This window comes from Notolepis coatsorum (genome assembly GCF_963971535.1).
Source record: "Notolepis coatsorum genome assembly, chromosome: 8".
Classification (NCBI taxonomy): domain Eukaryota; kingdom Metazoa; phylum Chordata; class Actinopteri; order Aulopiformes; family Paralepididae; genus Notolepis; species Notolepis coatsorum.
In genome coordinates this window covers 133640923-133668846 of record NC_140172.1, presented here as the reverse complement: position 1 = coordinate 133668846, position 27924 = coordinate 133640923, and the positions used below count along the sequence as shown (strand labels likewise).

The following is a 27924-nucleotide window of genomic DNA, read 5'->3' as shown; positions in this document are numbered from 1 at the left end:
GTATTGTACCCATTCTGCAATCTGTTAATAAAGTTTTCAATCAATCAATCAATCAATCAATCAATCAATCAATCAATCAATCAATCAATCAATCAATCAATCCAGTTTCTTGAGTTTGAACGAGAGCTGTCATTATTTTGAAAAAATCCTGACCGGAAGTTCAAACGATCCTGCTGCTCGCTTGACTGGGGCTTTGTTATTGAGGCTGGGTGTCTACTGTCTGCTAGCTTGTTGTTGGCTAGCCAGCTGTTTTCCATATCCAAATTCGGGTCAGCCAGGTAATCAGGAGGAGGACAGTGAACTGGACTGTAACAGTTATATTTTAGACATGTCAACGTTAATTTAAAAAGGGCTAACTATACCCATGGGTGGCGGGCGGCAAGTAACGCCAACTGTCACATTTAGCTAACGCTGGGTAACAGTAGCTAGTTAGCTTAGCTCCAAGTTAGCTCATGTTAACGTTATGGCGGCGTAGCGTCGGGCAGGGCGGACACCGTGTTGGCGACGTGTAGCCTGGATCTCCAGGCTTCTGATGTTGTGAACTTTTTCATCGGGAACTCCTCCAGCAGAAAGACAGCTTCATGCGTCCACCACGTACAGGAGGCTAGCTGTCGTTAGATTTATGATGAATTGAAAATGGGGGACCCTGATGTAAACAAGACGAAAGTCTTTCTCTGGTCTGCATCCCCTTAACAATTGTGTGTATTGAGCCGTACTGTATTGTACCCATTCTGCAATCTGTTAATCAAGTTTTCAATCAATCAGATCGCTAGTTAGCTAGTGTTAGCCACGTTGAAGTTAGCATGGCGTCTGACACAAGTGACACAGAAGAATTCTACGATGCTCCAGAGGATGTCAATTTCACCCCATCTCCCAAAGTGTAAGAAAACCTCTCTGTCGATAACGTGACTCCGTGTCCTTTATGCTATAACGTTATAGTTGTCAACTATGGTTTACTGGCTATCTCCCAGTTAGCTGCTATAGCCTTGAACTCCTGCCTGCTGTAAAATATTAACTTTATCTCAGGTTTAAGAGTTTCTCTGTCCCACCACTTCACATTTTCCATAACGAGCTGAATTCATACGATCTCTATGGTGTCGAGCAGCAAGATATGTGTAGTACACGAACAATCCTGCTGTTAAATGTGCATTATAGTAAGACAAACAGGCTCAGACTGTCATAGTACTATCATATCCATTGAACCATGTCTTAGAGTTTACACCAGTGAGCAGCCAAAATATTTGGTGAGATTTGGCTGCGGTTGATAGTGATACAATAGGTGTGTCCCTTCTTTCACGGGTAACTGGTCCACAAGCAACTGGCTGGTTGACAAAACACTTATTTTCTTTGTCCTCATTCCAATGATATTACTATTGCGTTAACCCGTACACTACCAAAGCCCTTTCACTGCGACAATACAGAAGGTTAACCCCTTTCACTGCCACACGACAACGGGGTAACCATTTCACAATCGCACTACCACACTACAGACTCTGTAGTCTGTAGTGTGGCAGTGAAAGGGTTAACCTTCTCGTAGTGTGGTAGTGAAAGGGTTAATCATTACTATGATTTCAACAACTTCAACTGCATCTTGAGTCCCTATTTCACCGTTTTCCCCCCTCCCCAAATAGAGGTTGTAATGTGTTGGCATAATTTTGTAAAGATTGTGCAAACTACTCTCATTGAATTAGAAGCAGTCATGTAAATAGGCCACACCCACACCCAACCAATCACAGCAGAATGTGTTATTCTGGCTTTCTGTTAACATTCACTGATCAAGCCAATCTGCAATACCCCAAGGCAGTGGCACAGAGACTTTCTGTTAACATTCACTGATCAAGCCAATCTGCAATACCCCAAGGCAGTGGCACAGAGACTTTCTGTTAACATTCACTGATCAAGCCAATCTGCAATACCCCAAGGCACGTGACTGGGCTGCTCTGAACTGCACCGTTGACACACTTGATGGGGCAGAGTCTGCACATCATTTAACATAGCACCCCCCCCCCCCCCCCCCCCAGGTGGCGTGCAGTAGGGATGGGCGTGAGTTAGGTCTTTAACGAGACGTGGGCATAAAGGAATGGCGAGGATGCAAAACATGTTAGATGCATTTTACCCGTTGCAAAACAAAAAAAAACAGGGACTTAGTTATTTCAGGTCACAAAATGCGACTAAATAGGCGCATTCTGGAGCCCTGATGTGACGTCGACTCTACACACAGGCGTTTCACATGCTGCTGCTGCTGTTGTTGTTGGGTGGATATGAGACTCGCCACAGGATTTAAAAAATAAGAGTATCGATATAAACCGATCTTTTTACGTTGCATCGATCCTATTGGATCATTGATACTTAGATGGATGTATCATCCCCCCCTGATTGGTTTACCACCTGTTTGTGCCACTGACACAGAAATCTCGCTCTGAAATCCCGCGAGGTGTGACTTGTTGCAGGAAGCTGTAGAGCAGCATGGATAGTACACGCGCTACCGCCAAAAGTTTGTTAGCTTAGCGCTATCCAAAAGATAAAAACAGCGGTTTGTGTTTGTGCATTTCCAAATTGTGCCAAACATCATGTCGCCCACTTTGCGCAGCGTTCAGACTATTGATACAGAAGTTCCATGAGAGGAGAGACCTGCTGCAGACAGTGGCGGTAATGTAATTATTGGGTATATTGCTGTGTCCGACTGTCCGCAGTGAGAAATGTGTGTGTGTGACTCGGCACAATGTCTCATTATTATTGCTTAACCTTCTGTAGTGTGGTAGTGAAAGCGTGGAGATGCATTCTAAAAACATTACTATCAAACAGACTCCTGGGAAGTTCTAGGGCTGAGCGATATGGCCAAAAATGTTATCACGATATATCACGATAACATTTTTCATATCGTTCTATATCGATAATTATCGATATTTTTTATTAGTATTAAATACTTAAAATTTGGAGCAATTCCATGAGAGTTCCATGAGAGGAGAGACCTGCTGCAGACAGTGGCGGTAATGTAATTATTGGGTATATTGCTGTGTCCGCAGTGAGAAATGTGTGTGTGTGACTCGGCACAATGTCTCATTATTATTGCTTAACCTTCTGTAGTGTGGTAGTGAAAGCGTGGAGATGCATTCTAAAAACATTACTATCAAACAGACTCCTGGGAAGTTCTAGGGCTGAGCGATATGGCCAAAAATGTTATCACGATATATCACAATAACATTTTTCATATCGTTCTATATCGATAATTATCGATATTTTTTATTAGTATTAAATACTTAAAATTTGGAGCAATTCCATGAGAGTTCCATGAGAGGAGAGACCTGCTGCAGACAGTGGCGGTAATGTAATTATTGGGTATATTGCTGTGTCCGCAGCGAGAAATGTGTGTGTGTGACTCGGCACAATGTCTCATTATTATTGCTTAACCTTCTGTAGTGTGGTAGTGAAAGCGTGGAGATGCATTCTAAAAACATTACTATCAAACAGACTCCTGGGAAGTTCTAGGGCTGGGCGATATGGCCAAAAATGTTATCACGATATATCACGATAACATTTTTCATATCGTTCTATATAGATAATTATCGATATTTTTTATTAGTATTAAATACTTAAAATTTGCTGCAATTCTTTGTTGTTGCCGCCATCTTTAGTGTTACAGCCCCTCACACTCCAGTTCTCAGGCTGCAGCTGGTTTGAAAGCGAAAGTACCAAAAAAAGTGGCTGTGGCTCCAGGGGAGTTGAACAGTTCTGGCTCTGCTCGTTTCTCTTCCATCTTTTGGCGCTTTTTTGGTGGACAAACCATGTGCACCGTGACTCATGACTGGAGACTAGCTCTGCTAGCACACATAGCCTACCGTGTATACTATGTACAGACGGTTTCAAACTGTATTTTAAATTAGAAAGCAAACAAAATAAATGGACAAGAGAGAAAAAAATCTCTTTGGTCAGTGTTGTCATTTGGACAAGCAAATCCATTACTTTAAGTTGCAGGCAAGAAAGACAAGTCTGTCCACTGTCTCTGGTTTTAAAGCTGCCCTGTTGCAGGTCACAATATAAAAAAGAAATTGTATTATCGATATTATTTTTAGTATCGATTATTAAAATATATCGCGATAGTTATCGTTTCATCGCCCAGCCCTAGGTCTAATGTGGGAATGTGTTGGGTAGACTTTCTCTCTGTGTTGTTTTTGCATTTCTGAAATGATTCTCGGCTCACAGTCTGCTCTCTGTCTTTCAGGTCACCTGCCAAGTTTGTCCTCCCCTTGCCACAGGTACGTACAGGAGTCCGCTCATGTGAAACCAGGCATTGTCTCAGGATCAGAGCTAACTGAACCATATCTGGATCGTATAACAATGAGTCATTCTAAGGTTCTAAGGTTATTTGTGGACTGGCCAGAGTGCATTAGATGAGGATGACGATTAGACACACACAAGTACTCAGGGATGTGATTTCTCTGTTTTTAATCGGATTTCCGGTTTTTCTGACCTAAAATCATGAAGAAAAAAAAATCATATTTTTTTTTTAATTTGATATAATATGTTAATTTTAATTATTTTTCCACCTGGTCTAAGTGAAACGCGAAAGCAACATTTATCAGACCTGCTATTCTTGCATAACAAATTTTCATTGGCTATCGATAATGTTAGCAGTTTTGTTGAGTGGCGCGAGATGCTGTAAAGACGTCAGGAAAGGAAACACACTAACACTGGATTGCTTTTGTAAAACTGACCAACCAGGGAAGTTTACTTGCAAGCAGTGCAGCAGTCTGCCACTCAACACTACTCAAGGGAGAGCAAGCATTGTCCAGTTAATGTGAAGCTCTGTAGAAACATCAAACTCTCAAGCATGAGGCACAGAAGCCAACCTAGACATAACCAAGAAGCTGAGATGGAGAAATGTCACCACCTTCATTCTCAAAATCGACCTGAGAGCAAAAGAAAAGCAAAAGAGTCCATTAGTCCAACTGCAGCCCTTCGCAGTAGGCAAGACTTCCAGAGGAGCCGGTTACAGGTGTTGCACAATCTGGTTGCAAAGAAGAAAAGATAAGGTCCTAACATTAGTGTTTGAGCCAGGATGACTTGGGAGGGACACTGAGGGGACACTGAGATATTTTATTCATTTTCTTTGTCCCTTTCCTCTCCCACCTTCCTCTTCCCTGTGAACAGTTCAATATATACAAATAAAATGTGTTCATTCATTCAAATGGAGTGTTTATATATATATATATATATATATATATATATATATAAAAAAAAATCGTTTTGAAAATGTTCAGGTTTTTTTCTTAACACTTTGATTGCCTAAGGCTAAATTCATGATATACCATAGGTTGCCAGCTCTATTTGTCTATGTAGAAGTTCCCCTTCTTTGCAGGGCTATAACTTTTTAAATTCTATTGCTAAATTGCCATTATTAGGGCCCATTCAATGTCCTATATGTATTGTTCAGGGTGTATGAACATTAAACTTTTTCATTCACATATTCATACTAAAATATGATCTAAAGTATAAGTATGTTTTCATCTCTTTCTGCAGCTTTCTCCAGAACGTGATTTATAGCCCCAAATTCATTATATTGATGATCAAATACAGTTTGATAGCAATCGGCGCGATATAAAAAAATCCAACTGGACGGACTTCTGGAAGTTACTACACGTAATCTGATGTTGACCGGATGGCCGAGGGGGCGTTTATAATTCCGTGGGCAGCGTTATACCATTCATCTAATGTGGGTCAAATGTTCATCATAGCAGTTAGTATCGTACACATTGAAAAATAACGCTGAATCTTACCGTATCTTCCTCGCGCCGTTGGGCGATGAGCGTGGAACAGACATTTTCCTATTATGGGATATAGAAATATCCGGTCCATTTACAGGTTGTATAATAATATATACGTCCAAATCATGTTGTTTTTTCGAGTTATTTGCAGCGATCGATGTTCACTGTGTGAAGACTGAGTCTCTCTAACACTAGCGAGTGCCCGGACCCCATATGGAGTGAGTCCTACCGGGTTAAAGGTAACATCCGTTTTTTCGATATGCCGATCGGCCACCAGATGGCGGTCTTGAACCGCTAGAGGATTGAGAGGAGATCACACTTGTGTCTCAGGGCCCCGGAAAGGAAATATGATTCCGATCACAGATTTTTGAAATATTGATATCAAAGACGAGTTACGGCGTCTTCGGCAACTTGAGCATGGCGGGGAAGGACGCCTAAAAGCGTCTTCCGGCAGTTAAAGTGTTAAGGCGCAATCACATCCCTGAGTACTATTTGATCGCCACTGGGAACTATTTGAATACTAATCGAAGATCTAACTAACCGGTGTCTTTCTTTTCTGTTAACGGACTGTTATGCTTCCTGGCTAGCTAGTAGCTAGCGAGCTGTACCCAGCATGCCGTTCAGAGGTGTAACAGTCAGGGCTGTACCGAATAGTTTGAAGCTTCATTTATAATGTAGACATTTTAAGGGCGCGTTCACACCTACCCTGTTTGGTCCACTTTAAGTGGACCATGGTCCCTTTAGATCAATAGTCTGTTTCGTTTGTACAGGTGTGAACACAAACCGAATTATTTTGAGGACCAAACAACCGACCAATCAACCGGTCCTCTTGAAAAGTTGGGACTCGCTTTGTTTCAAAGTGGACCATGGTGCGTTTGCTGTTGGTGTGAACGCGATCGAACTTTATATAATACCTAATCTAGAGCAAATGAGTGACAGACGCCTAGTGGCGACTGGCGCGCGACCCAACTTGACAGCGCCAAGTGACAACTTGCGCGCGACTCAAATGAATGACAGGCGCGTGGACAGTCTCTCTCTCTCTCTCTCTCTCTCTCTCTCTCTCTCTCTCTCTCTCTCTCTCTCTCTCTCTCTCTCTCTCTCTCTCTCTCTCTCTCTCTCTCTCTCTCTCTCACACTCTCACTCTCACTCTCACTCTCACTCTCTCTACTCTCTCTACTCTCTCTACTCTCGAGTCTAGTCGCCGTGCTCGTAATAGTATCTCTCTCGTTGCGCTGTCGGCAACCGTTTACGTTTGTGACTGCTATAGTAGTCCAATAGATGAACGACTTGGCGACTGTATGTCCTTTGTTGACAAATTAGATCCGCACCAAAAAGGGTAGTGTGAACGCAGACCAAAATCAAACAATGTATAATTTTCACATTTGGTCCACCAGAAAGTCCGGACTTTCAGGTGTGAACACGCCCTAAATCAACATTTGAATTTTAAATGAGTAAAAAAAACTATTTTTAATAAATTTCTTTTTTTATTAAATCTTTTTCATTCTGTTTAAACCAATGGGGTTTTTCTTCACAGTTGCAGATAAATGTTAGGCTACACGAATATTATAGTATTATACTATTATAGTATATGACTCGTCATAAAAATTTAAATAAAACATTTATCATAAATGATGTAGCCTATCTGCATCCGCTTCGGCTTGGCGCTCCATCAAGACGTCACCATCACTTTTGTACCAACCGTGCCCTTATTGGATTATTTATGTTGACGAAACTGACTAGTTATATTCATTAACTCACTGGAGGCCAAACCCGAGATAGTCCGGGTTAACTCGCCATGCTCTGGGCGCTAAACCCGAGAAATCTCGGGTTTTAATCCATATTTCTTTTATTAGCGATATCCATACATTTTTCATCCATCCAGCCTGACGTTATCATTGGGAATGGGTCTGAGCTCGCAAAGGGCAAATACCGCCGTCTATCGTCTCCCGGATGGTATTGCACATCATTGGATTGGATTGGCTGGGACTGTGCATCAAAAGAATAAGTCCGGTCCAGGTTTTACTTCTCGGGCATGCAGTATTGTTATAACAGATGGACTGAGGACACTCAGAGCAGCGTGGATTATGTGTTTTGAATAATAACGTTGGATCAATAAACGCGATCAATATTTGGAATGGCGATCAGGAATTGGATTAATCTTTTTGCATGACATCAGATGTGAGGTAAGGCCTTTATGTTACGAATCTTGTGGTAATCAGATGTTCCTATCACCGCCATCGGAATGTGTGTGTGTGTGTGAGGTTCGCGCCGACCAAAGTACGGAGAAGCGATTTTTCAGACCCTTGCTTCTCTTCGTGCATGAGGACACATATACTATCGATAATCTAGCGTTTATTTGAAACTATTCATAAATCAAGCGACAAATGGCACGATTTCTAAGGAAATACATTTAAGCTCGATTTGCTGGAGTTTATTGAGATGAGACAGAACGCCCTAGAAATAAATTGATATTCATCACGGTATAAAATGGAAATGTATGTATGAAAAAATTATCTGTTTCGTGCATGTTGACTGGAAGCAACTCATTGACGATCACTGTGTTATTTAGATCTATTGCTATTATATTTGATATGTTTTAAGCACTCGCAAATAAGTCCATTCCTCCATTGGATAAAGCATTGGCACCGAAACGCCATCAGCAGAGGGCGCTGTTGGCCCTGAATGAGTTAAAGAAAGTTGATTTAATAAAATAATTAAAAGTTATTTAATCAGATTAAACACTTTAATCAAATTGAGGATTTTGTTTGAGGATTTATTTTAATTTTTTTATGATGTCATAAAATATGATGACACTTGTAGGTGCCGGCAAAAACAAGGGAAAATATAGGCCTATTCTTTGAGACTGAAATGCCCATCCCTGATGATAATGATGATAATGATAATAATAATAATAATAGCCTTTATTTGTATTGGCCTTTTCATAAAAACTCTGTTGCTAGGGAACCAGTTCTGGTCCCAGTGCTACCATTTCCTGTCGGAGGGTTCCATGTTGACAACGTAAACATTCTGAGACCCAAGTTTACTTCCTGTTACAATGTCAGCTCACACCAATAACTGACAGGAAACAAACATGCCCCGCCCTCAACCACACTGTTCCCTGGCAACAGCATTCTACTGAAACAGCCTCTATTAGATTAGATTCTAATGTGTTGTCATCATGCAGCACAAGTACAGTACAACGAAAATAAGTTTGGCATCCAACCAGAGTGCAAATGTAACAGTAAAGTGTGATAGTAATATACAATGTACAGGTGATTAAACTGGGTATAAAATATATAAATGAGTAATAGTGCTAATCAGATATTGGCCTGTAATTACAGGCACATTGTTCACCTCATATCAATAATGTAAACTTATTTACTTAGTTTGGTAGTAGAATCCATTCTCTCTCTCTCACTCACTCGCTCGCACACACACACACACACACACACACACACACACACACACACACACACACACACGCATGATATTAATTCTTACAGCCCTACTGTGCATACCCCACAAGAAGCACTGTTCATATCTTGTGTCAGTTTGGCAAATCTATTTATCTGATATTGTGGTTGGACACCACAAATGAATCTATATACGGAACAGTTATCATGTTGGCTTTAGCTTAATCATTACCAGGACTCTTGAGCTGAGGCGATGTCAAAGCGAAACGCCAGCCGGGCCGGTTTAATTTCAACCTTCATTGAAGCAGAAAGAACATTGTTATCTGTGGCACGTTGGAGTAGGGTTACCGTGACCTCTGGTGAGAGACTCAGTCTCACCGTGTAGCACCGTGTAGCACCGGGTAGCAGCGTGTAGCAGCGTGTAGCAGCGTGTAGCAGCGTGTAGCAGCGTGTAGCACCTTGTAGCAGCGTGTAGCACTGTGTAGCAGCGTGTAGCACCTTGTAGCACTGTGTAGCACCTTGTAGCAGTGTGTAGCACCTTGTAGCAGCGTGTAGCACCTTGTAGCAGCGTGTAGCACCTTGTAACAGCGTGTAGCACCGTGTAGCACCTTGTAGCACCATGTAGCACCATGTAGCACCTTGTAGCAGCGTGTAGCACTGTGTAGCAGCGTGTAGCAGCGTGTAGCACCGTGTAGCACCGTGTAGCACCTTGTAACAGCGTGTAGCACCTTGTAGCACCGTGTAGCACCGTGTAGCACCATGTAGCACCTTGTAGCAGCGTGTAGCACCGTGTAGCAGCGTGTAGCACCGTGTATCAGCGTGTAGCACGGTGTAGCAGCGTGTAGCACGGTGTAGCAGCGTGTAGCACGGTGTAGCAGCGTGTATCACCGTGTAGCAGCGTGTAGCACCTTGTAGCACCATGTAGCACCTTGTAGCAGCGTGTAGCAGCGTGTAGCACCTTGTAGCACCATGTAGCACCTTGTAGCAGCGTGTAGCACCGTGTATCAGCGTGTAGCACGGTGTAGCAGCGTGTAGCAGCGTGTAGCACCGTGTAGCAGCGTGTAGCACCTTGTAGCAGCATGTAGCACCATGTAGCACCGTGTAGCAGCCAGGGTTTCCGTTAGAAAATATTGTTGCCGGTCTCGGTGTCCGGCAAGATTTCCATCTCCCGGACAAATGAGAGAAATTCCGGTCAGAGTTTATTGAGCTTAAAAACAATTGATAGGCAGGCTATATAAAGAATGACATCCTCAAGGCATGTAGATTTATAATATTTTAACTTAAAACTAGGCTACTTTTGCGTATACAGTCATTATATTCCAAATAAAATAAGTCCAGAGACTCTGTGCTGCTGCGGACTTGAAATCAAATAGGTGTCTGTGCGCAGTCGGCCCGACATGATTAAACAGCAGTCTGTTATAATCACATTTTTCTGAGCTAACGAATTCCGTTATATTGGACATTTGTATTAATTATATCAAGCGAAGAACTGAGAGATTTGGCAGAGAGAGTCATTATCGTGAAATATAAACGTTGCGTGATGACTTTTATATCTCCGCCTCCGTCCCAATGAAGAACCAATAGTATGCAACTGCAGAGCTGCAGAGCCAGCGGCGCTCTCAGGTCCGGTCACAGGACCGCTCAGCAGCGCCCCCCACCCAACGGCTAAATTGCGAATGGCTGAATTGGAGTATTGCACTGTGCGGGCACCAGGGCCGCCTGGGAGAAATGCGAGGCCCTGTGCAAGATTTAAACGCGAGCCCCCCCCCCCCCAAAAGGTTAAAAAAAAAAGAAAAATATATATATATATATATATATATATATATATATTTTTTTTTTATACAGTCAACATATTCTTAAATAATAGCGCTGCCCGAGGCTGGGCATGATACAGTCAACATATAGCAAGAGAGAGAGAGAGAGCGAGAGAGAGCTCCCGTTCTACAGTCAATATACAGTGTACAGAGAGAGAGAGAGAGAGAGAGAGAGACACATTGGAAAGAAATTGAAATGCTATTTGGCCCTAAACAGAGAGTACACAGTGGCAGAATCCCTGAGCACTGTGACTGAAGATCCTTGACTAGGTACAGACTCAGCGAGCATAGCCTAGCCATCGAGAAAGGCCGCCATAGGCAGACTGTGTGTGTTAGAAAGAGAGAGAGAGAGAGAGAGAGCATGTGTGTTTGTCGTGTGTGTGTGTGTGTGTGTTAGAGAGAGAGCATGTATGAGAGAGATAAGCAAAGATGAGCCCCTAAAGGATATTCAACTTTTAATGGAAGAACAAAACAGAAGGAAAAGATAACTTCACAAAGGCAACATGAATATACATAGATCCAAAAGGACAAAGATCAACACTTAAATCCAAAGAGAAGAGGGTCTATACCAGAGAAAACAAAGCAGCAAGGAGCCAATGGCCGACATCAGCTAAATAGGCTAGCCAGGTACTGACACCAGGCCACACACAGCTTTGGCCAACGGCCCAACGCTACCCAAGCTACACAAACGACCAAGACAATTCACACACAGCACATGTCGTATCTCCAAATGTTGTGAAGTAACATATGTTTTGCCTGGAAAAAAACATCGTTATTAACAAAACATTCGGGAGGGGAAGGAAGGAAGAGTGGGGTAATGTCATGACATTTTCATTTATCTTACCTGCACCAAGGAACGCAGGGCGAAAGGCCGCAACACAGGTCTCCACGTTGACGAAAGGCCTCTCGCTGGCGGGACAAAAAGAAGCTATGGCCGGAGCCTTGTCATGGTGCAGGCCCGACTACATCTTCTGTCAAAGATGATGTCGTAGTCAGAGTGCCAGAACCCCCTGCTATTCTCACGGCTAATGTCAATGGTCGTAGCACAAGCTAACAGCTAACTCTAGGCTAACTGATAGCATCAAACTAACGTTCCCAGCCGAGCGCAGCCGGCAGCTAACGTCGTAGCTAAACAGCTAACTGGCTAACAGTTAGCTCAACCCGGCTATCGCTAACCATTAGCTAACGCAGAAGCAAGCTATGCGGCTACCACTGAAAAACTGTACAACGTGAGAAAAGCAATACAGGTGCTGACACCAGGCCACACACCGTTAGCTACTAGTACTACAACAGCTAGTCGGCCAGTTTGGCTCCAGAGAGAGAGAGAGAGATACCCACGGCGGGAATAGAATAGAGTGCATTAAAAACTCACCAAACGTCCAAGAGGATGGAGACAACCGCGTGGAGTTGACGAAGTTCATCTGCCGAACGACCATCCTCTTCATCTTGGCTGCACGCGCTGTCTCTAGGTTAGCTAACGCTAGTTAGCTTTTAGCTAAGCTAGCTACTAGCCGACATCATCATGGCTATATCCCGACTGAACCACACTTAATATTATAACGTAAGAAAAAAAAAATATTAATAATAATAAATACATTTTTTTTTGTTTTTTTTGTGCGAGGCCCCCCTTCCCGCGAGGCCCTGTGCGACCGCACTGCTCGCACACCCCCTGAGGCGGCCCTGGCGGGCACAACTGTCAGCTCTGCGGCTCTGCAGTTGCATGCTTCTCGCAAATCTAGCTCCCGCTGCCTAACCCAAATTAATCTCGACATCGCTTCACCAATAGTCGTTATCAGAACACTACACACATATCATAATAGAACACACATTGTTGTCATTATTAGACCTGCTTGGTGAAGCAACAATGAAACAAATGTAACTATTTTAATACAATTCAAATTGTGCTTAGAGGGAATTATTTCCACCGGACATTATGACCAGAGAGATTTAAATATGTCGGACTTCAACAGATTTTGCCGGTCAAAAACTGGTAATTACCGGACAACGGAAACCCTGGTAGCAGCATGTAGCACCATGTAGCACAGTGTAGCAGTGTGTAGCAGCGTGTAGCACCATGTAGCACCTTGTAGCACCATGTGTAAACATGTCTAGTTAGCAGGCCTCTTGTTCATTGTGTGAACATGTCTAGTTACCAGGCCTCTTGTTCATGTCTTGCAGAGTTCGGGGGCCCCGGTACATGTCCTGCTGAGTTCGGGGCCCCCGGTACATGTGTTGCAGAGTTCGGGGGGCCCGCTACAGGACGCCATTGTTGGACCGGCCTCATCTTCGCCTCATCAGGATGACTCCCTTCAGGTGCGGTTCCTCCTGTAGTGTAAATAACACCACGTCCACATCATCAACTCAATGACTTCGAATGTCGTCATGAGTTATGTCCATGGTAGCCTAAGCTGAAAGCAGACTTTTATTGATTTGATTTTAATTAATTCAATTGGCGTTATAATGTCTTTTGTTATGGTGATGTCATTTAAGACTACCGGATGTTGCTTCTTCTTCTATGGTCTTGAAATGTAGGAGGCTTAGCGCGAGCTAGGGGCTAGCAGCTGTATGTATTACTGAGAGCATAACAATAAAGAAACCTACCGAAACAGTCTTCACCGCACTAAGACATGGACAGGGCTGTACGTTAACCTTTTTTGGTTGATAGTTTTGTAGAACAGGCCAAAATCTTGTAGCACGAGTATAAAACATCTCTTAAAATCTCTAAAAACAACCACACGTATTGCAGTTAATCACTTAAATAGGTATGTGACTGGCAAAGGACATGAATCTTGCATACAGGGCACACAAAATTCAACCCTTAACAAGAAATGTTTTCAGACAAACATTTTCTCTTTATTTGCCAATAATAATATGAATGAGGTAATTAATGAGGAATGTAATACTATATGCAAAATGAGAAATAAACAGTGATTTTACCAGCAGTAAGTTGCAAGCCACTTTCATATACGGGAAACCGTGACGATTATTAGTATGACCTTATTTGCATATTGTCTCGTTATTAGATAGATAGATAGATACTTTATTGATCCCCGGAGGGAAATTTAAGTAGACAGTATTTAAGTATTAAGATAAGATAATCCTCTATTGATCCCCTTGGGAAAATTCGGGTGTCAAAGCAGCATGGGGGGGGTGGGGGGGATACAGGGTGGGGGATGCATAGCTTCACAGTACAAATGCAATATAGTAATATAAAAAGTACAAAACACAAGAAAAACTTGAAAAACGTCCTAATAGTGGGCTACTCACCTAATAAATAAATAATAAATGGAAAGCCAACGAACAAGCTGATTATAAATTATAATGATTCGAACGTAGACCATTCACATTATTTGTTAGAAGTGTCCGTGTCCCCGTCACTGCCAGACTTAATTTCATCGGCTATGGTCTCTTATCATCTCTCCACATCGGACGTGGTTGTCATAAGATGGACTGATATCCGCTCCGTTCTTCTTGCAGAGCAAAATTAGCGGCTTAAACTTATTGAAAGGAAGTTCTTCCTTGACGATGCAATAGGCCACGTTCATTTTCATCTTCACTTCACAGAGTTTCGTTTCGATTGTTCGCTAGGAATTATGGGATTTGGTGTTGGATGTATGGACTCTTACGCAGATGGGGACATGGTCTTTAATCCCACGATAAGACTACAACTACCAAGTAGAATAGCGTGGCCCAGGCCCATTGATTCACTTCACACGCACATTTTATTTTCACACACAGGCTGTCAGGCTATCGCACCGGTGCTACGCAGTAAATTCATTCATTGCACAGACTGATTTTTGTGTAGCACGTGGGACATATATGATACGACGAGCTAGTCAAGATGAGAAGCACGTTCAGTCACAGACTCATACCCCAGACACTCAACTAACCGCCTTGGCCAGTCCTTCATACCAGCGGCCATCAGGCTCCACAACAGTGGGCAGGGACTGCTGCCAGACATCCAACTACAACTACTAGGAACCTAAAAAGGACAATAACACTACCTTATGCATACTGCACCTTAGGGCTGCAACGATTAGTCGACATAATCGACGACGTCGATCATAAAAATTTGTCGATGCAGAATGTTAGTGTCGATGCGTCGTATAAAAACAGAGAGCCGGTAACGTTCATTCAAAACTGCGCAAATGCACCACAGGAAGTGCTGGGGCAGTATAATTTCCCTTGTCTGCCATGACTGCATTCTGTGTGCTAACGACGAAGAAGAAAACACGAGCAAGCACACTGGACCCGTGATGACAGCTACTCGGATCATGGGTAAGTTTTAGCTTACATGTTGGAAAACAGAATGTCTCATGGATAATGCTTGCTAAGCGAATGCTATTTCAGTTAATATGTTGTTGCTTGAGGCTGCGTGTCCATACCAGCTGTATGTAACGTTAGCTAATGTTAAACAGCGCCAAGCTTACAGCCTACTAGAGCTTGGCTAGGCTACCGGTGTTTACAGCTCCGTGAATTAGCACCAAGCTAATTCACTGTCGTATTTTTGCAGACTGGAGTATTAATTAGGTAAGTTAAGATAGCTAGTGCCAACGTCCACTGTTTATATAGCGCCATGGTCTAGACTAGGCTGCTTTTTTTTTCTCAGTTGAAAAAAGTTGAAATTTTTGGGCTAAGACTGCAGAGACAGGGAACGTTAGTGCTAGCTTGATTGATTGACGTTTTTATTAACAGATTGCAGAATGGGTACAATACAGTACAGCTCAATACACACAATTGTTAAGGGGATGCAGACCAGAGAAAGACTTTCGTCTTGTTTACATCAGGGTCCCCCATTTTCAATTAATCATAAAATATATAACATACATGACATACAGATAGACAGTACTGCTACATCTATCAGCTATCTTATATCTGATGATTTATAAGTTTGCTATAGCAATGCAATCACAGGTTCCTTTATGGACGCTGTCATTTGTAAATAGTGTGTTCCCCTGCAGGAGATCAGAGTAAGACACACGCATACACACACACAGCTCCTCTCACTCACACACCGCAAACAAAAGACCTAGAACTTGAAGTCTGTCTGATCTGACTCGTCCTCCTCTCCTCTCCCCTACAGCTGTTGGAGATGGTGGAGCCTAGTGAGTGGATCCACGTCACCCTCCTGGACCAGGTTAACAGCCCCATCAGAACCGCGGTGCTGGGGCAGAGGCTGCTACTTTTAAAACATTATTTGCACATTATCTTTACATTTAAACTTGCACTTTAATTTGTATTATTTAATTTGTTTTCATTATGATTGATTATTGTATTTGTTATTAAAATATATTTGATTAAGCAAGTAGCTTAATTAAGATCTAAATTCAAATGTTTCACGAGTCCTTATTTAAATTAGCTATGGGATCATGTTAAGGCAGAGGGAGGGTGACATTCACAGGTGTGCAGACTTGAGCATGTGAGGTAAAACATGCACTGGAGCCCTGAAAAGGAGCCGCGCCCACAGGAAGCAGAGATGGAGGGTGTGACAGAAATAATCGTTAGATTAGTCGACTAATCGAAAAATAATCGACAGATTAGTCGACTACCAAAATAATAGTTAGTTGCAGCCCTACTGCACTTTATGTTATACTGTGAAGAATACAGTATGTTTCAGTTAGTTAGTTAATATATTGACTTGTTATATTGTTTACACTGCTTGTTTTTACTACCTGTACCTCCCATCCCCTTCCCCATGCTGCTATGATGCCTGAATTTCCCCAAGGGGATCAATAAAGGCATATCTTATCTTATCTTATATGTGGCACTGTACAGCCCTGGGTTATAATGTCTTCACTGCACTAAGTCTTCAGAACCAAGCAGCACCCTGACAGAAGCACCCTGACAGAACCAAGCAGCACCCTGACAGAACCAAGCAGCACCCTGACAGAACCACCCTGACAGAACCACCCTGACAGAAGCACCCTGACAGAAGCACCCTGACAGAACCAAGCAGCACACTGACAGATGCACCCTGACAGAACCAAGCAGCACCCTGACAGAAGCACCCTGACAGAACCAAGCAGCACCCTGACAGAACCAAGCAGCACCCTGACGGAACCAAGCAGCACTTTGACAGAACCAAGCAGCACCCTGACAGAAGCACCCTGACAGAACCAAGCAGCACCCTGACAGAAGCACCCTGACAGAAGCAAGCAGCACCCTGACAGAACCACCCTGACAGAACCAAGCAGCACCTTGACAGAACCAAGCAGCACCCTGACAGAACCAAGCAGCACCCTGACAGAAGCAAGCAGCACCCTGACAGAACCACCCTGACAGAACCAAGCAGCACCTTGACAGAACCAAGCAGCACCCTGACAGAACACACTGGGGAATAATTAGGGCTGCACGATTAATCGAAATAAAATCGCTATCTCATTTCTAAATTATGACTATTACATTAAAAAATTTGAATAGATTCTGGAGCAGACTTCCGGTATTGAGATGTGTGGGTACTGGGTAGTTGACAAGTGACAGAGCTCCCGGTCAAAAAATATCAAAAAAAGGAAGTAAAACTAACTCAAACAAAAGAAACTGTGACTTCAAGGATATAAGAGAAAAGGAAGGATGAACATGAGAGAGCGGGAAAAGAAGGGCCCCAGAAGAAGTACAAATGCCGGAGGAAAGATCTCGGCACGAGGAAATGGCGGAAGAGGTGGATCAGGCGAGCATGGCTCAGGAAGACAGAGAAGTGGAGCCTGCGGAACCCGCCTGGATAGCGAAGATGCAAGCGAACATACAAGCGAGCATACAAACTAGCATACAAGAGCTACGAGATGACATGCAGGCTGGCGCGGTGAGTAACCAAAAGGCTATCCAAGAGCTACACGCTAGCATTCAAGCTAACGCAAAAGACATCCAAGCTATACAAACTAGCATACAAACTAGCATACAAGCTAACACGCAGGACATGCAAGATAGCGCGTTGGCTAGCCAACAGGCTAACGCAGCAGCTAACCAAGAGCTACAAACTAGCATACAAGCTATCCAGGCGAACATCGAAGGACTCAGGGGAGAGTTAAAGAAAGGCCAGGACGAGCTCAGAGAGGAGATGGATAAGAGACTTGCGGTAATGGATGGAAAACTACAGGAACAAGAGAAAGGCATAAAGATGTTGGAAGGAAGGATGGCTGACACAGAGGAATGGACTACAGATATACAAGATATTCTAAAGGAGACGCTCGAACAACAGAACATATTGAGAGAAAAGTTAATGGACTTGGAGGGGAGGTCGAGGAGAAACAACATACGAATATGGGGACTGAAAGAAGGGATGGAAGGATCAAATATGTAGACAGCCTAATTCGAAGAGAATTGAAGATGACAGAACTCGAAAAGACAGGGATTCAAAGAGCACACAGGACGCTGGCGCCGAAGCCGCGGTTGGACAAACCACCGAGAGCAGTTATAGTTAATTTCTTGGAATTCGAAGTCAAAGAAAGCATCCTCAGAGCAGCCTGGCAGACGAAGATGGAGGTGGAGGGACAAAGTAACTTTCGACCATGACTATGCGACAGAGGTGGCGGTAAAGCGTCGGAGCTACGTTCAGATAAAAAGGACTCTGAAGGAAAATGGAATCAAATTTCAATCACCAATGACCACGCCGAAGGTCCATTGGAATGAAGGCACAAAGGTGTACAGTGACGTGCGGGAAGCGGCGAGAGACATGAACCAAAGAGGATGGAAGTTACCGGGAGGAGAAGAGGAGAGGCCGACACTGTTGCAGAGGTTGGAGAGAACGAGGAGATGGACCAGAGTCGAGGAACGAGGAGGAGGCGAGGAGAACGGGAAGGTGAATGGGATCTGATCGATTCAAAGCGGATCAACTGAGAAGGAAGACTCAAAGACACGGAGAAGGGGGGCAGAGAGGAGACGAGAGGAGACACGGTGATCCAAGGGAGGATAAGTACAATACACACACAATACAGGTTAATGTATACATGAGAAGGACTGATGCAATGAGAAGATGGTAAAGTACATGTAATTATACCAAAAGTTTTATATAAAAAAAAGGACATGGGGATTCAAGACACATTAGACTGATATACATATGACACACACAATACAAGAAGATGAAAGCATGAAAAGGACTTATGCAAGGAGAAGATGGTAACGTACATACGAGATAATTATACTGAAAGTTATTATTTTTTTTAAATAAAAAAAATAAAAGGGACATGGGGATTCGGGAGATGTATTGAGACGGACATGAAAGAACCACAGGATTACACGTGACACATAATACAATTAGACGGGAACATGAAAGTGACTAATGCAGAGCTTATGACCGGGAGCTCGGAGCAGGTCACACACAGAACGAGTTGGACATATATTGTGCACACTTTTTAGCCACTAGGGGGAGCCCTCTCACTAGGAGAGCCACTACTCTCCACCCACCAGCGGGGGAAAGGGGGGTACGAGTGAGACCCTCAACTGCCATGGAAGTTCCAAGTGTTAATGTTGATGTTAATGTTTATTATGGTTATATGTAAATCAGACGGAGATAGCAGAGGCTACAAGCACAAATATTATTTTATGTGACATGGGTAGAACGGGAAAACAATTGGAAAAGAAATATGACAAGTTAAGGGTATAAAAATGATGTCGTTAAATGTGAATGGTATGAATAACCCGATCAAGAGGAGTAAGGTGATGACGAAACTTAAGAAAGAGGAGGCGCAGGTCATCTTCTTACAAGAAACTCATCTAATATCACAAGAACATGAAAAGCTGAAGAGATTCGGGTATGAAAATCTGTTCTATAGTTCTTTTAAACAGAACCTTAGACGAAGACACAGACTTTAGCACTGAACTACACGCCAACGATGGAGATCAAAGAAAAATACAAAATTAAATGGGACATGGACAGGATCAAGTACCTTGGGGTGAACATTACAAGAGGGGTGGAGGGGGGGGGGGCGGTTAGGTGGCCGAGCGGAGATTGCGTTCGTCACCAGCCCCGGAGCTGAGCTGGATTTGCCTGTTCGAATCCAGCTCACAGCTCCGGGGTTGTCACCAGCTTGGCTGGCCGTCTGCACTGATACAATTGGCTGTATCAGAGGGTGGGAGAAGCTGGCGGGGTGGGTCCGGGTCGTTGTAAACAGCGACTCCTACAGTTCGGTCGGGGCGCCTGCTAAGCGCGGATTGGACGTGAGGGGGATAGTGTGGTCCTCCCACACGCTACGCCCTCTCAATGAGAATCCGCGCTGCCAGGTGAAAAGAAGCGGTGATTGGCTGGACGTGTGTCGGAGGAAGCACGTGGTAGCCTCCACTCTCCCAGATGATCTGACTGTGGGGGGTAAGTGCGCAGCGACCAGGAAGGGACTGGGAATTGGCATACGACTAACATTGGGATGGGAGAAAATCGGAGGAAAATGGAGGGGGAAAAAAGACAAAAATAAAAAATAAAAAAAAACAAGAGGGGTGGAGGGGTTATACGATGCAAACTATACACAGATCAATCAGAAAATCAAGAGACCTACAAAGATGGACAGTAATGCCCCGAGATTTCAGCTCAAGGATCGAAATCATTAAGATGAACATATTACCAAGGTTAATATACCTATTTCAGTCTCTACCTATATTAATACCACAAAAACAATTCAGGGAATGGGACAGACGGATATCAAGATTAATTTGGGGGGGGGGGGAAGGCCAAGGATCAGATATGTGACTCTACAACTATCAAAGGAAAAAGGAGGAATGGCAGTACCCAGTTTAGAAAGCTATTATTATGCAGCACAGCTTAGAACAGTAGCATGCTGGTGCAATGTGAACTATGAGGCCAAATGGAAAGATATAGAAACCAAAAGAGAGGGATTCAAAGTGCAGGCACTGATAGGAGATAGGGAGCTGTTCAGAAGACCGGAACAACTACTAGACCCAATTACCAAATTCACTATAAACATATGGAACACAATAGTAAAGAAATACAAGCTAGAAAAAGAATCCAAGATACTGAGATGGATAACGCACAACAAATTCAAGCCAGGGATAGAAGACCATGGGTTCAAAAGATGGGAAGGGGGGGGGGGATAACAGCAATATGTACAATGATAGAAGGAGGGGAGATGCAGACTCTACAAAAATTGAAAGAAAGATTTGCAAGATAATGGTAAAGTCATACGAAGGACTTTAAGGTCAACAGTAAGGGAAATACAACATTGTATATAAAAGAAAAGTGGGAGAAAGAGTTAGAAATAGAGATAACAGAGGAGGAATGGTATAACACATGTAAGACACAACAATCAACCACAGGCTCAAGGATATGGAGGGAGTTTGGGTGGAAAAACATAATTAGATTATTTATAACACCAGAAATACAGGGCAATTACACACCAGCAAAGAAACCATGTTGGAGGGCGTGTGGACAAGAAATAGCTAACCACACGCACATATTCTGGAGATAAGGCACTACTGGGAAGAGATAGGAGAGATAATAAATGGAATAATAGGATACGAAATACCCCAGGAAGGCCAAGTGTTGTATCTGGGGAACCTATCACAGGAAGGAATTCAAGGGGAAGACAAATACTTGATTAAGATACTAATAGTGGCAGCCAAAAAAGCTTTAACTAAACTGGGGTATAGGGTAGAAGTGCCGACGAAGGAACAATGGATAGAGGTAGTAGAGGGGATACAGGAAATGGAGAGAATCACACATCTGCTGAGGCTGCAAGAAGAGAAGTTTGAATTGAAATGGGAAAAGTGGGAAGAATATAGGAGGGGAAGGAACGACATCACAGGGGATTGAAAAGGATACAAGGAAATGATGAAAAATGTAAATAAAGGATGCAAATATAGAATGGACCGAAGGACCCATGCCACACTTTTTCTTTTCTCATTTTTGTATATCCGTTTTATTTGTATTTCTTGTTGATGAGTCTTTATAAATTTGTATGCTGAAATGTATTGTCTATGTATGTTGTTGAAAAAAATGAAAATAAAAACGTAAGTTAAAAGAAAAAAAAAATCTTAACTTTTTAAAATGTTGACAAATGTTGAGAGAAAAATCGTGATTCACATTTTAGCAAGAATCGTGCAGCCCTAGTAATAATAATAATAATAATAATAAATCGAATTTCTATAGCGCCTTTCAGGAAACCCAAGGTTGCTTCACAATCAAGAGGGCTAGGGAAAGGGGGCAATAGGGGAAAAAAGGGGGGGGGTGAGGGCAGTTTTTTTTTATAAATTTTTCAATTTTTCTTATTAAGGATCCCCATTAGCTGGTGCCATGGCTCCCAGCTAGTCTTCCTGGGGTCCACACAACACAATACATAAAACAGTTAATGCATAGATCAATACAAAAGATAAAAACTAGGATTTAGTCTATAGCAAATAAGCTACTTTCACAGATGCTATAGATAGAAATAAAAAACAAAACAATTAACTAAAACATACAATAAATATCAATTTTTAAAGATGCAAAATGAGAACTTGTAGTCTAATAGGCAAAAACCCATACACAAATGCAATACACATTAACACTTTGAGTGCCAACGACGAGATTTCTCGTTAGTTCATGCCAACCGTTGAGTGCCAGAGAGATAAGAGATCTCGTTTTTGATCGTTTTTTTTAAATTTATTAGCGATTACCATTCATATTTCATCAATCTAGCCTCACGTTACCACTGGAACTCTCTGAGCTCCATTGTGAAAATACCGCCCCCTATCGTCTCTCCGGATGGTACTGTACCCCTTTTGGATTGGATTGAATGAAACGCACAGAGAAAAAAAAGGCCTGCTTCCACATTTTACTTGTCAGACAAGTAACCCGAGACGATCGAAGTCATCGCCGACCATTAGAACAGCGGATAATGTGTGTTTCCAGTACCCAGCGTTGGATCAATAAACGCGATCGATATTTGAAATGGCGATCAGGAATTGGAATAATCTTTTTGGAGAACATCTGATCTGAGGTAAGGAATCTATTTTACCAGTCTTGGGATAATCAGAGCTTTTTTCACAGATATATCAACGTGGGCCCTATGTGTGTGTGTGTGTGTGTGTGCTGATCAGGAAATAGATAATCGATTTTTCAGCCCGCTTCCCTAGCGTGCATAAGTACACCTTCTTGCTGTCTTGTCGTACAGAACTTGTAAGTCGCTTTGGATAAAAGCGTCAGCTAAATGACTAAATGACTAAATGTAAATGTACACATATACTATCGATAATCTAGCGTTTATTTGAAAACTATTCATAAATAGGCCGAAAAATGACAACGTTTTTTGTGTATTCCAGTATATTCCAGTAAAGGGCGATTATCACAATCTTCTAAAATGTTCTGGAACTTTCATAAAACTAGCGTTTTTCAAAATGGTATAAAACGGAAATGAACTGATAAAAAAATAAATTAATAAAAATCTGTTTCGACAATGTTGACTGCAAACAAGTCATTGATAAGCGACGGCCATATTATACACTAGGGCTGTTCCCGACTAAGGATTTGGATGGTCGACTATGATTGGCCTAAATTTGCCGTTAGTCGACTATTGGTCGACTAAAAAACTAAACTAAAAAAAAAGTATAATATATATATATATTTTTTTATCATTCCATTTGGGCTGTGGGGGGTGCTTAATGTCTGAAGGAGTCGACTGAAGGCTTCTTGTCCTCTGCAAAAGCATGCAATTGGTCCACTGATGGATACATCTTGATATTTGTCTAGTCTAGTGTGTTCTAGGGCTGACCCCTATTAGTAGATTAGTCGACTAATCGGTCGAAAGGAGCCGTAGTCGACTAGCCAACCTCTTAGTCGATTAAAAAAAATATTTATTTATATATATATATTTTTTGTATCATTCTTTCCAAAAGAAAAGAGGCATAGAAGCGTGGCTAACGCTAATGGCACGCATACCAGAGGCTAACTGCCTACGAAAACAGGCACAGAGGCACTGAAAGAGGATTTCACCCATCTAATGAACACACTAGACTATAAAATATCAAGATGTATCCATCAGTGGACCAATTGCAGATGACAAGAAGCTGTCAGTCGACTCCTTCAGACATTGAGCACCCGACCATTTGACTAACGGCAAATTTTGGCCAATCATAGTCGACCATCCAAATCCTTAGTCGGGGACAGCCCTAGTGTGTTCATTAGATGGGTGAAATCCTCTTTCAGTGCCTCTGTGCCTGTTTTCGTAGGCAGTTAGCCTCTGGTATGCGTGCCATTAGCGTTAGCCACGCTTCTAGGCCTCTTTTCTTTTGGAAAGAATGATTATTTATTTATTATTATATTCGACTAAGAGGTTGGCCAGTCGACTAAGGCTCCTTTCGCCACGCTGAAGGCTCTGTCACCGAAAGGTCCGCAACCTGGTGCGAGGGATGGAGAGGAGACCCAGATCGGAGCAGTGACGCGGGAACTAGGGGTGCTGAGGGTGCTGCAGCACCCCCACCTGTTGCGGGGAGTTGTAACTGCAAGCAACGTCAAAAGATGTACTAAAAATGAATATAAAACTTTTATTTCTTTAGTTAGCATTTTAGTGTAAGCAGTCTAAAACATGGTTGTTTTTTTAAATGGTTGAAATCCAACCTCTGTTTTTTTTTAATGATATTTTCTATGTATCTGATATTCTGATTCTGACCTGATGCACAAACGCAGGCAGCACACACACATCGCATGATGTGGATTGGGCGCAAAGGATCACGGTTGAGGTTGAACACAACAGCAATGGGTAACTTACTAGTTGCGTCTCAAAACATTTCTAAAAAAAGAATATGATTTCTTTAATGACCCCAAAGCAAAATGGATATACGGTATTTTTCCAAGGCATATAAACAAAGTAATTTAGAAGCTGTACCGGGCTGCACCGGGCAGAAAAGATCATTGATGCCAAGACGAAACGTCGCATTTTGCTGCATTAAGGTAAGACAATGGTTAATCTATTATTGGATGCCTTCATTTGAACACTTAATTTGCACTATATATTAAAAGAGTGGGGCTCGCCTCGCATAGCCTAGTGGGTGTGTGTATATTGACAAAAAAGGAAACATTTTGCGCGCTGCTCGCGTTATTGCCTCCCCTTCAGCGTTCCCGCCACCTATTATATCACTTATCTCCGCACCCCCAACTCTGACTGACTTCCCGCGTCCCTGGATCGGAGGATCGTAGGTTCCCGGTGTTCTGCTGGTGGAGGAGATCAGACGGGTATCGGGGTACCACCCTGATGGAACCAAGCGAGTGGAAATGTCACTTTTTAAACAGACTAATGTCCTTCATCCCCTCAGATCATCGACAGCATCATAGAGGAGAGCCAGAAGAGCCAGCAGGGCCAGCACAGCCAGCAGGGCAGCGGGGGGGAGGTGGCTCAGCTGCTGGAACAGCTCCACGTGGACATCAGGCCGGAGCCTAACCATGACCCCCCGGTGCCCCCCGAGGCAGAGCCCGCCAGCCCGGCCAGAGAACCGTGGCTTACCGACCGGCCAGAGGACGGTGAACGGTGAGTAAAGCTGATTTAATTAGGGCTCCAGAGGCGCCATGATACAACATCTACATGATGCTAGAGTCACGATGTTGCCATTTATTGTTGGAACTGCAAATTATGTCCCCAACAAAAAAAACATTTGTTTCCTTTAAAAAAAAAAGAAAAAAATTCTAATAAGAGAACGTTTTCAGTCTGTTCACCTCATTCCAATAATTTTATTGCAGCAAAATGGGATTGTAAAGAGAGAAATTAATTCATATATATATATGTACTGTATATCTTTTTAAATATTGATACTTTTGTGTCAGTGCATCGGCACGCAAAATATTGCGATATATCACTGTATGAATCTTCCCCCTAGAAGTTCAATACAGCTCAGTGAAGTTATGGGGAAAAAAGAATATCGAGGAACTGAATTTCTAGGAACTATTAAATGGTGCATTTTATATAGTGCTTTTATCCAAAGCGCTTTACAATTTGTGCCTCACATTTTACCCATTCATTCACACACCGATGGCGGAGGCAACCATGCAAGGAGCCAACCTGCTCATCAGGTGAAATTAGGGGTTAAGTGTCTTGCTCAAGGACACTTCGACATGCTGCCCAGGAGGAGCGGGAATCGAACCGGGAACCTCCGGATTACCAGACGACTGCTCTACTTCCTGAGCCACTGCATATATATACTTAATAGGAGCTGTTAATCACTCACTAATATATGTAATAAGAACTGTTAATTACTCACTAATATATTAATAGGAACTGTTAATCACTCACTAATATATTTAATAGGTGCTGTTAATCACTCACTAATATATTCAATATTTTCATCATTTCACTGAGACAAAGGGCCGACAGTGGCTCAGGAGGTAGAGCAGTCGTCTGGTAATCCGGAGGTTCCCGGTTCGATTCCCGGCCAGCTTGTCGGAAGTGTCCTTAAGTGACACTTAACCCCTAATTGCTCCCGATGTGCAGGTGTGTGTGAGTGAACGGGTAAAATGTGAGGAACAAATTATAAAGCGCTTTTGGATAAAAGCTGCTATATAAATGCTGCCATTTACCATTTATTTACCATTTCTGTATCTCAAGCAGCTGTTGCTCTTTGCTCCTAGAGACAGTGTGGTGGAGCGAGGAGCGAGCTCCGTGTCGCGGCCTGGGCGGACAGACACCCCTGACCCGTCCCCCGACCTGCCCCCCGCTCCAACAGAACACACTCAGCCCCCAGACATCACCAGGTGGGTCATACACACTCAATGTGATGCAGGCCCGGGAGTCATGGCCCAGGTATTCAGTGTGTGATGCAGGGAGGTCATATCATAACTCTTTGGACGCCACGGACTTGTTCCTACCACGGAGTACCACGCCAACGCTCTAAGAGATAGGAATAAGTGGCGGTGTTTGCAGGGCTATATCTATATTATAGCTATGGATACAATACTATGGCCCATTTGACATCAACTATCTATCGTTCAATATGTGAAAAACTATAAATGTTTCCATCCATACGTTCGCGTGTTATACCGTGGTGAATATAAGTATAGTTTTAGAGTGATCCTGTCTAATCCCAGAAAACAACGATATGCAGCAATACGTGAATTTCACTAAAAGCGTTGGCGTTTCTCACCGGGACACGCTACTATTTCCAAATCAAATGTATGTAATAGGTATTATGTTTCATGAATGCATGGGGGGAGGGGGTCGTTTTTTGATGCTTTGATCGTCACCAACAGCATGCGTTGTGGAGTAATGTTACACACACACGTTGCGATCCATGTGAAATCATGGTTGGATCAAAGCAGGATTGATATCATATCATTTAGTCCTTACCTTCACTAGGAGGTACCCCAACAAGAATATTCCAATTGTCTGATTGCGAGTCCCAGTATTGGTGTCCATCGTGTCGCCAACATAATCCACCACAACAGATGCATCGGGGGCATTTGCCGCTTCTCAATGCGGTCGGGATAACCGCTCGACTCGCCTGACAAAGAAAACTGCGCCCGGAGACATTTGAACGTTACACAGGTCAAGATATAAGGTTTCAAAGGGTGCTCGATACTGCCACCTGGGAGGATGCGGCCAGTATTGCACTTTGGCGATCTCAGGATGATTCCCCATGTTTACCCCGAGTCTGTGTGCCTGTAATGAATAGAAATATAGAATAAAAGAAATAACGATGAAAACCCAACTATACTCGGGTCTGGCGCTGAACGGTTGGCGAGATAACCCGATTATCCTCGGATCTGGCGCTGATTGAGTTAAGGTATTCAGTGTGTGTGATGCAGGCCCGGGAGGTCGGAGGTCATATCCTTTTTTTTTTTATCCACTTTTTCTCCTTATTTTTCTATTTTTCTTCCATCCCAATTTCGTAATTCCAATTTTTCCCTCCCCTGTCTTGAACGTTGCTAGACTATGCCTCCCACTGGTCGGCTGTAGTGAGGATAGAAGCCTTGCATCACGTGTCCCTTCCGGTACACGAGGAGGCAGCCTGTCGCATCTTTTCACC

The 27924-nt window shown here is 43.0% G+C and overlaps 1 protein-coding gene across 2 annotated transcripts in view; it reads left to right on the top strand.

Moving 5' to 3' along the window:
• The first annotated feature begins 215 nt into the window (after positions 1-215).
• The window catches only part of wdr44 (WD repeat domain 44), a 79749-nt gene continuing 52040 nt past the window's right edge, over positions 216-27924 (top strand). For both annotated transcript variants that reach the window (XM_084319793.1, XM_084319792.1), the window contains exons 1-5: positions 216-880; positions 4223-4256; positions 13171-13305; positions 25225-25436; positions 26531-26653. In XM_084319793.1, the coding sequence (XP_084175919.1) occupies positions 804-880; positions 4223-4256; positions 13171-13305; positions 25225-25436; positions 26531-26653 (581 nt within the window). In that variant the 5' untranslated portion in view covers positions 216-803. The remainder of the gene's footprint in view (positions 881-4222; positions 4257-13170; positions 13306-25224; positions 25437-26530; positions 26654-27924) is intronic.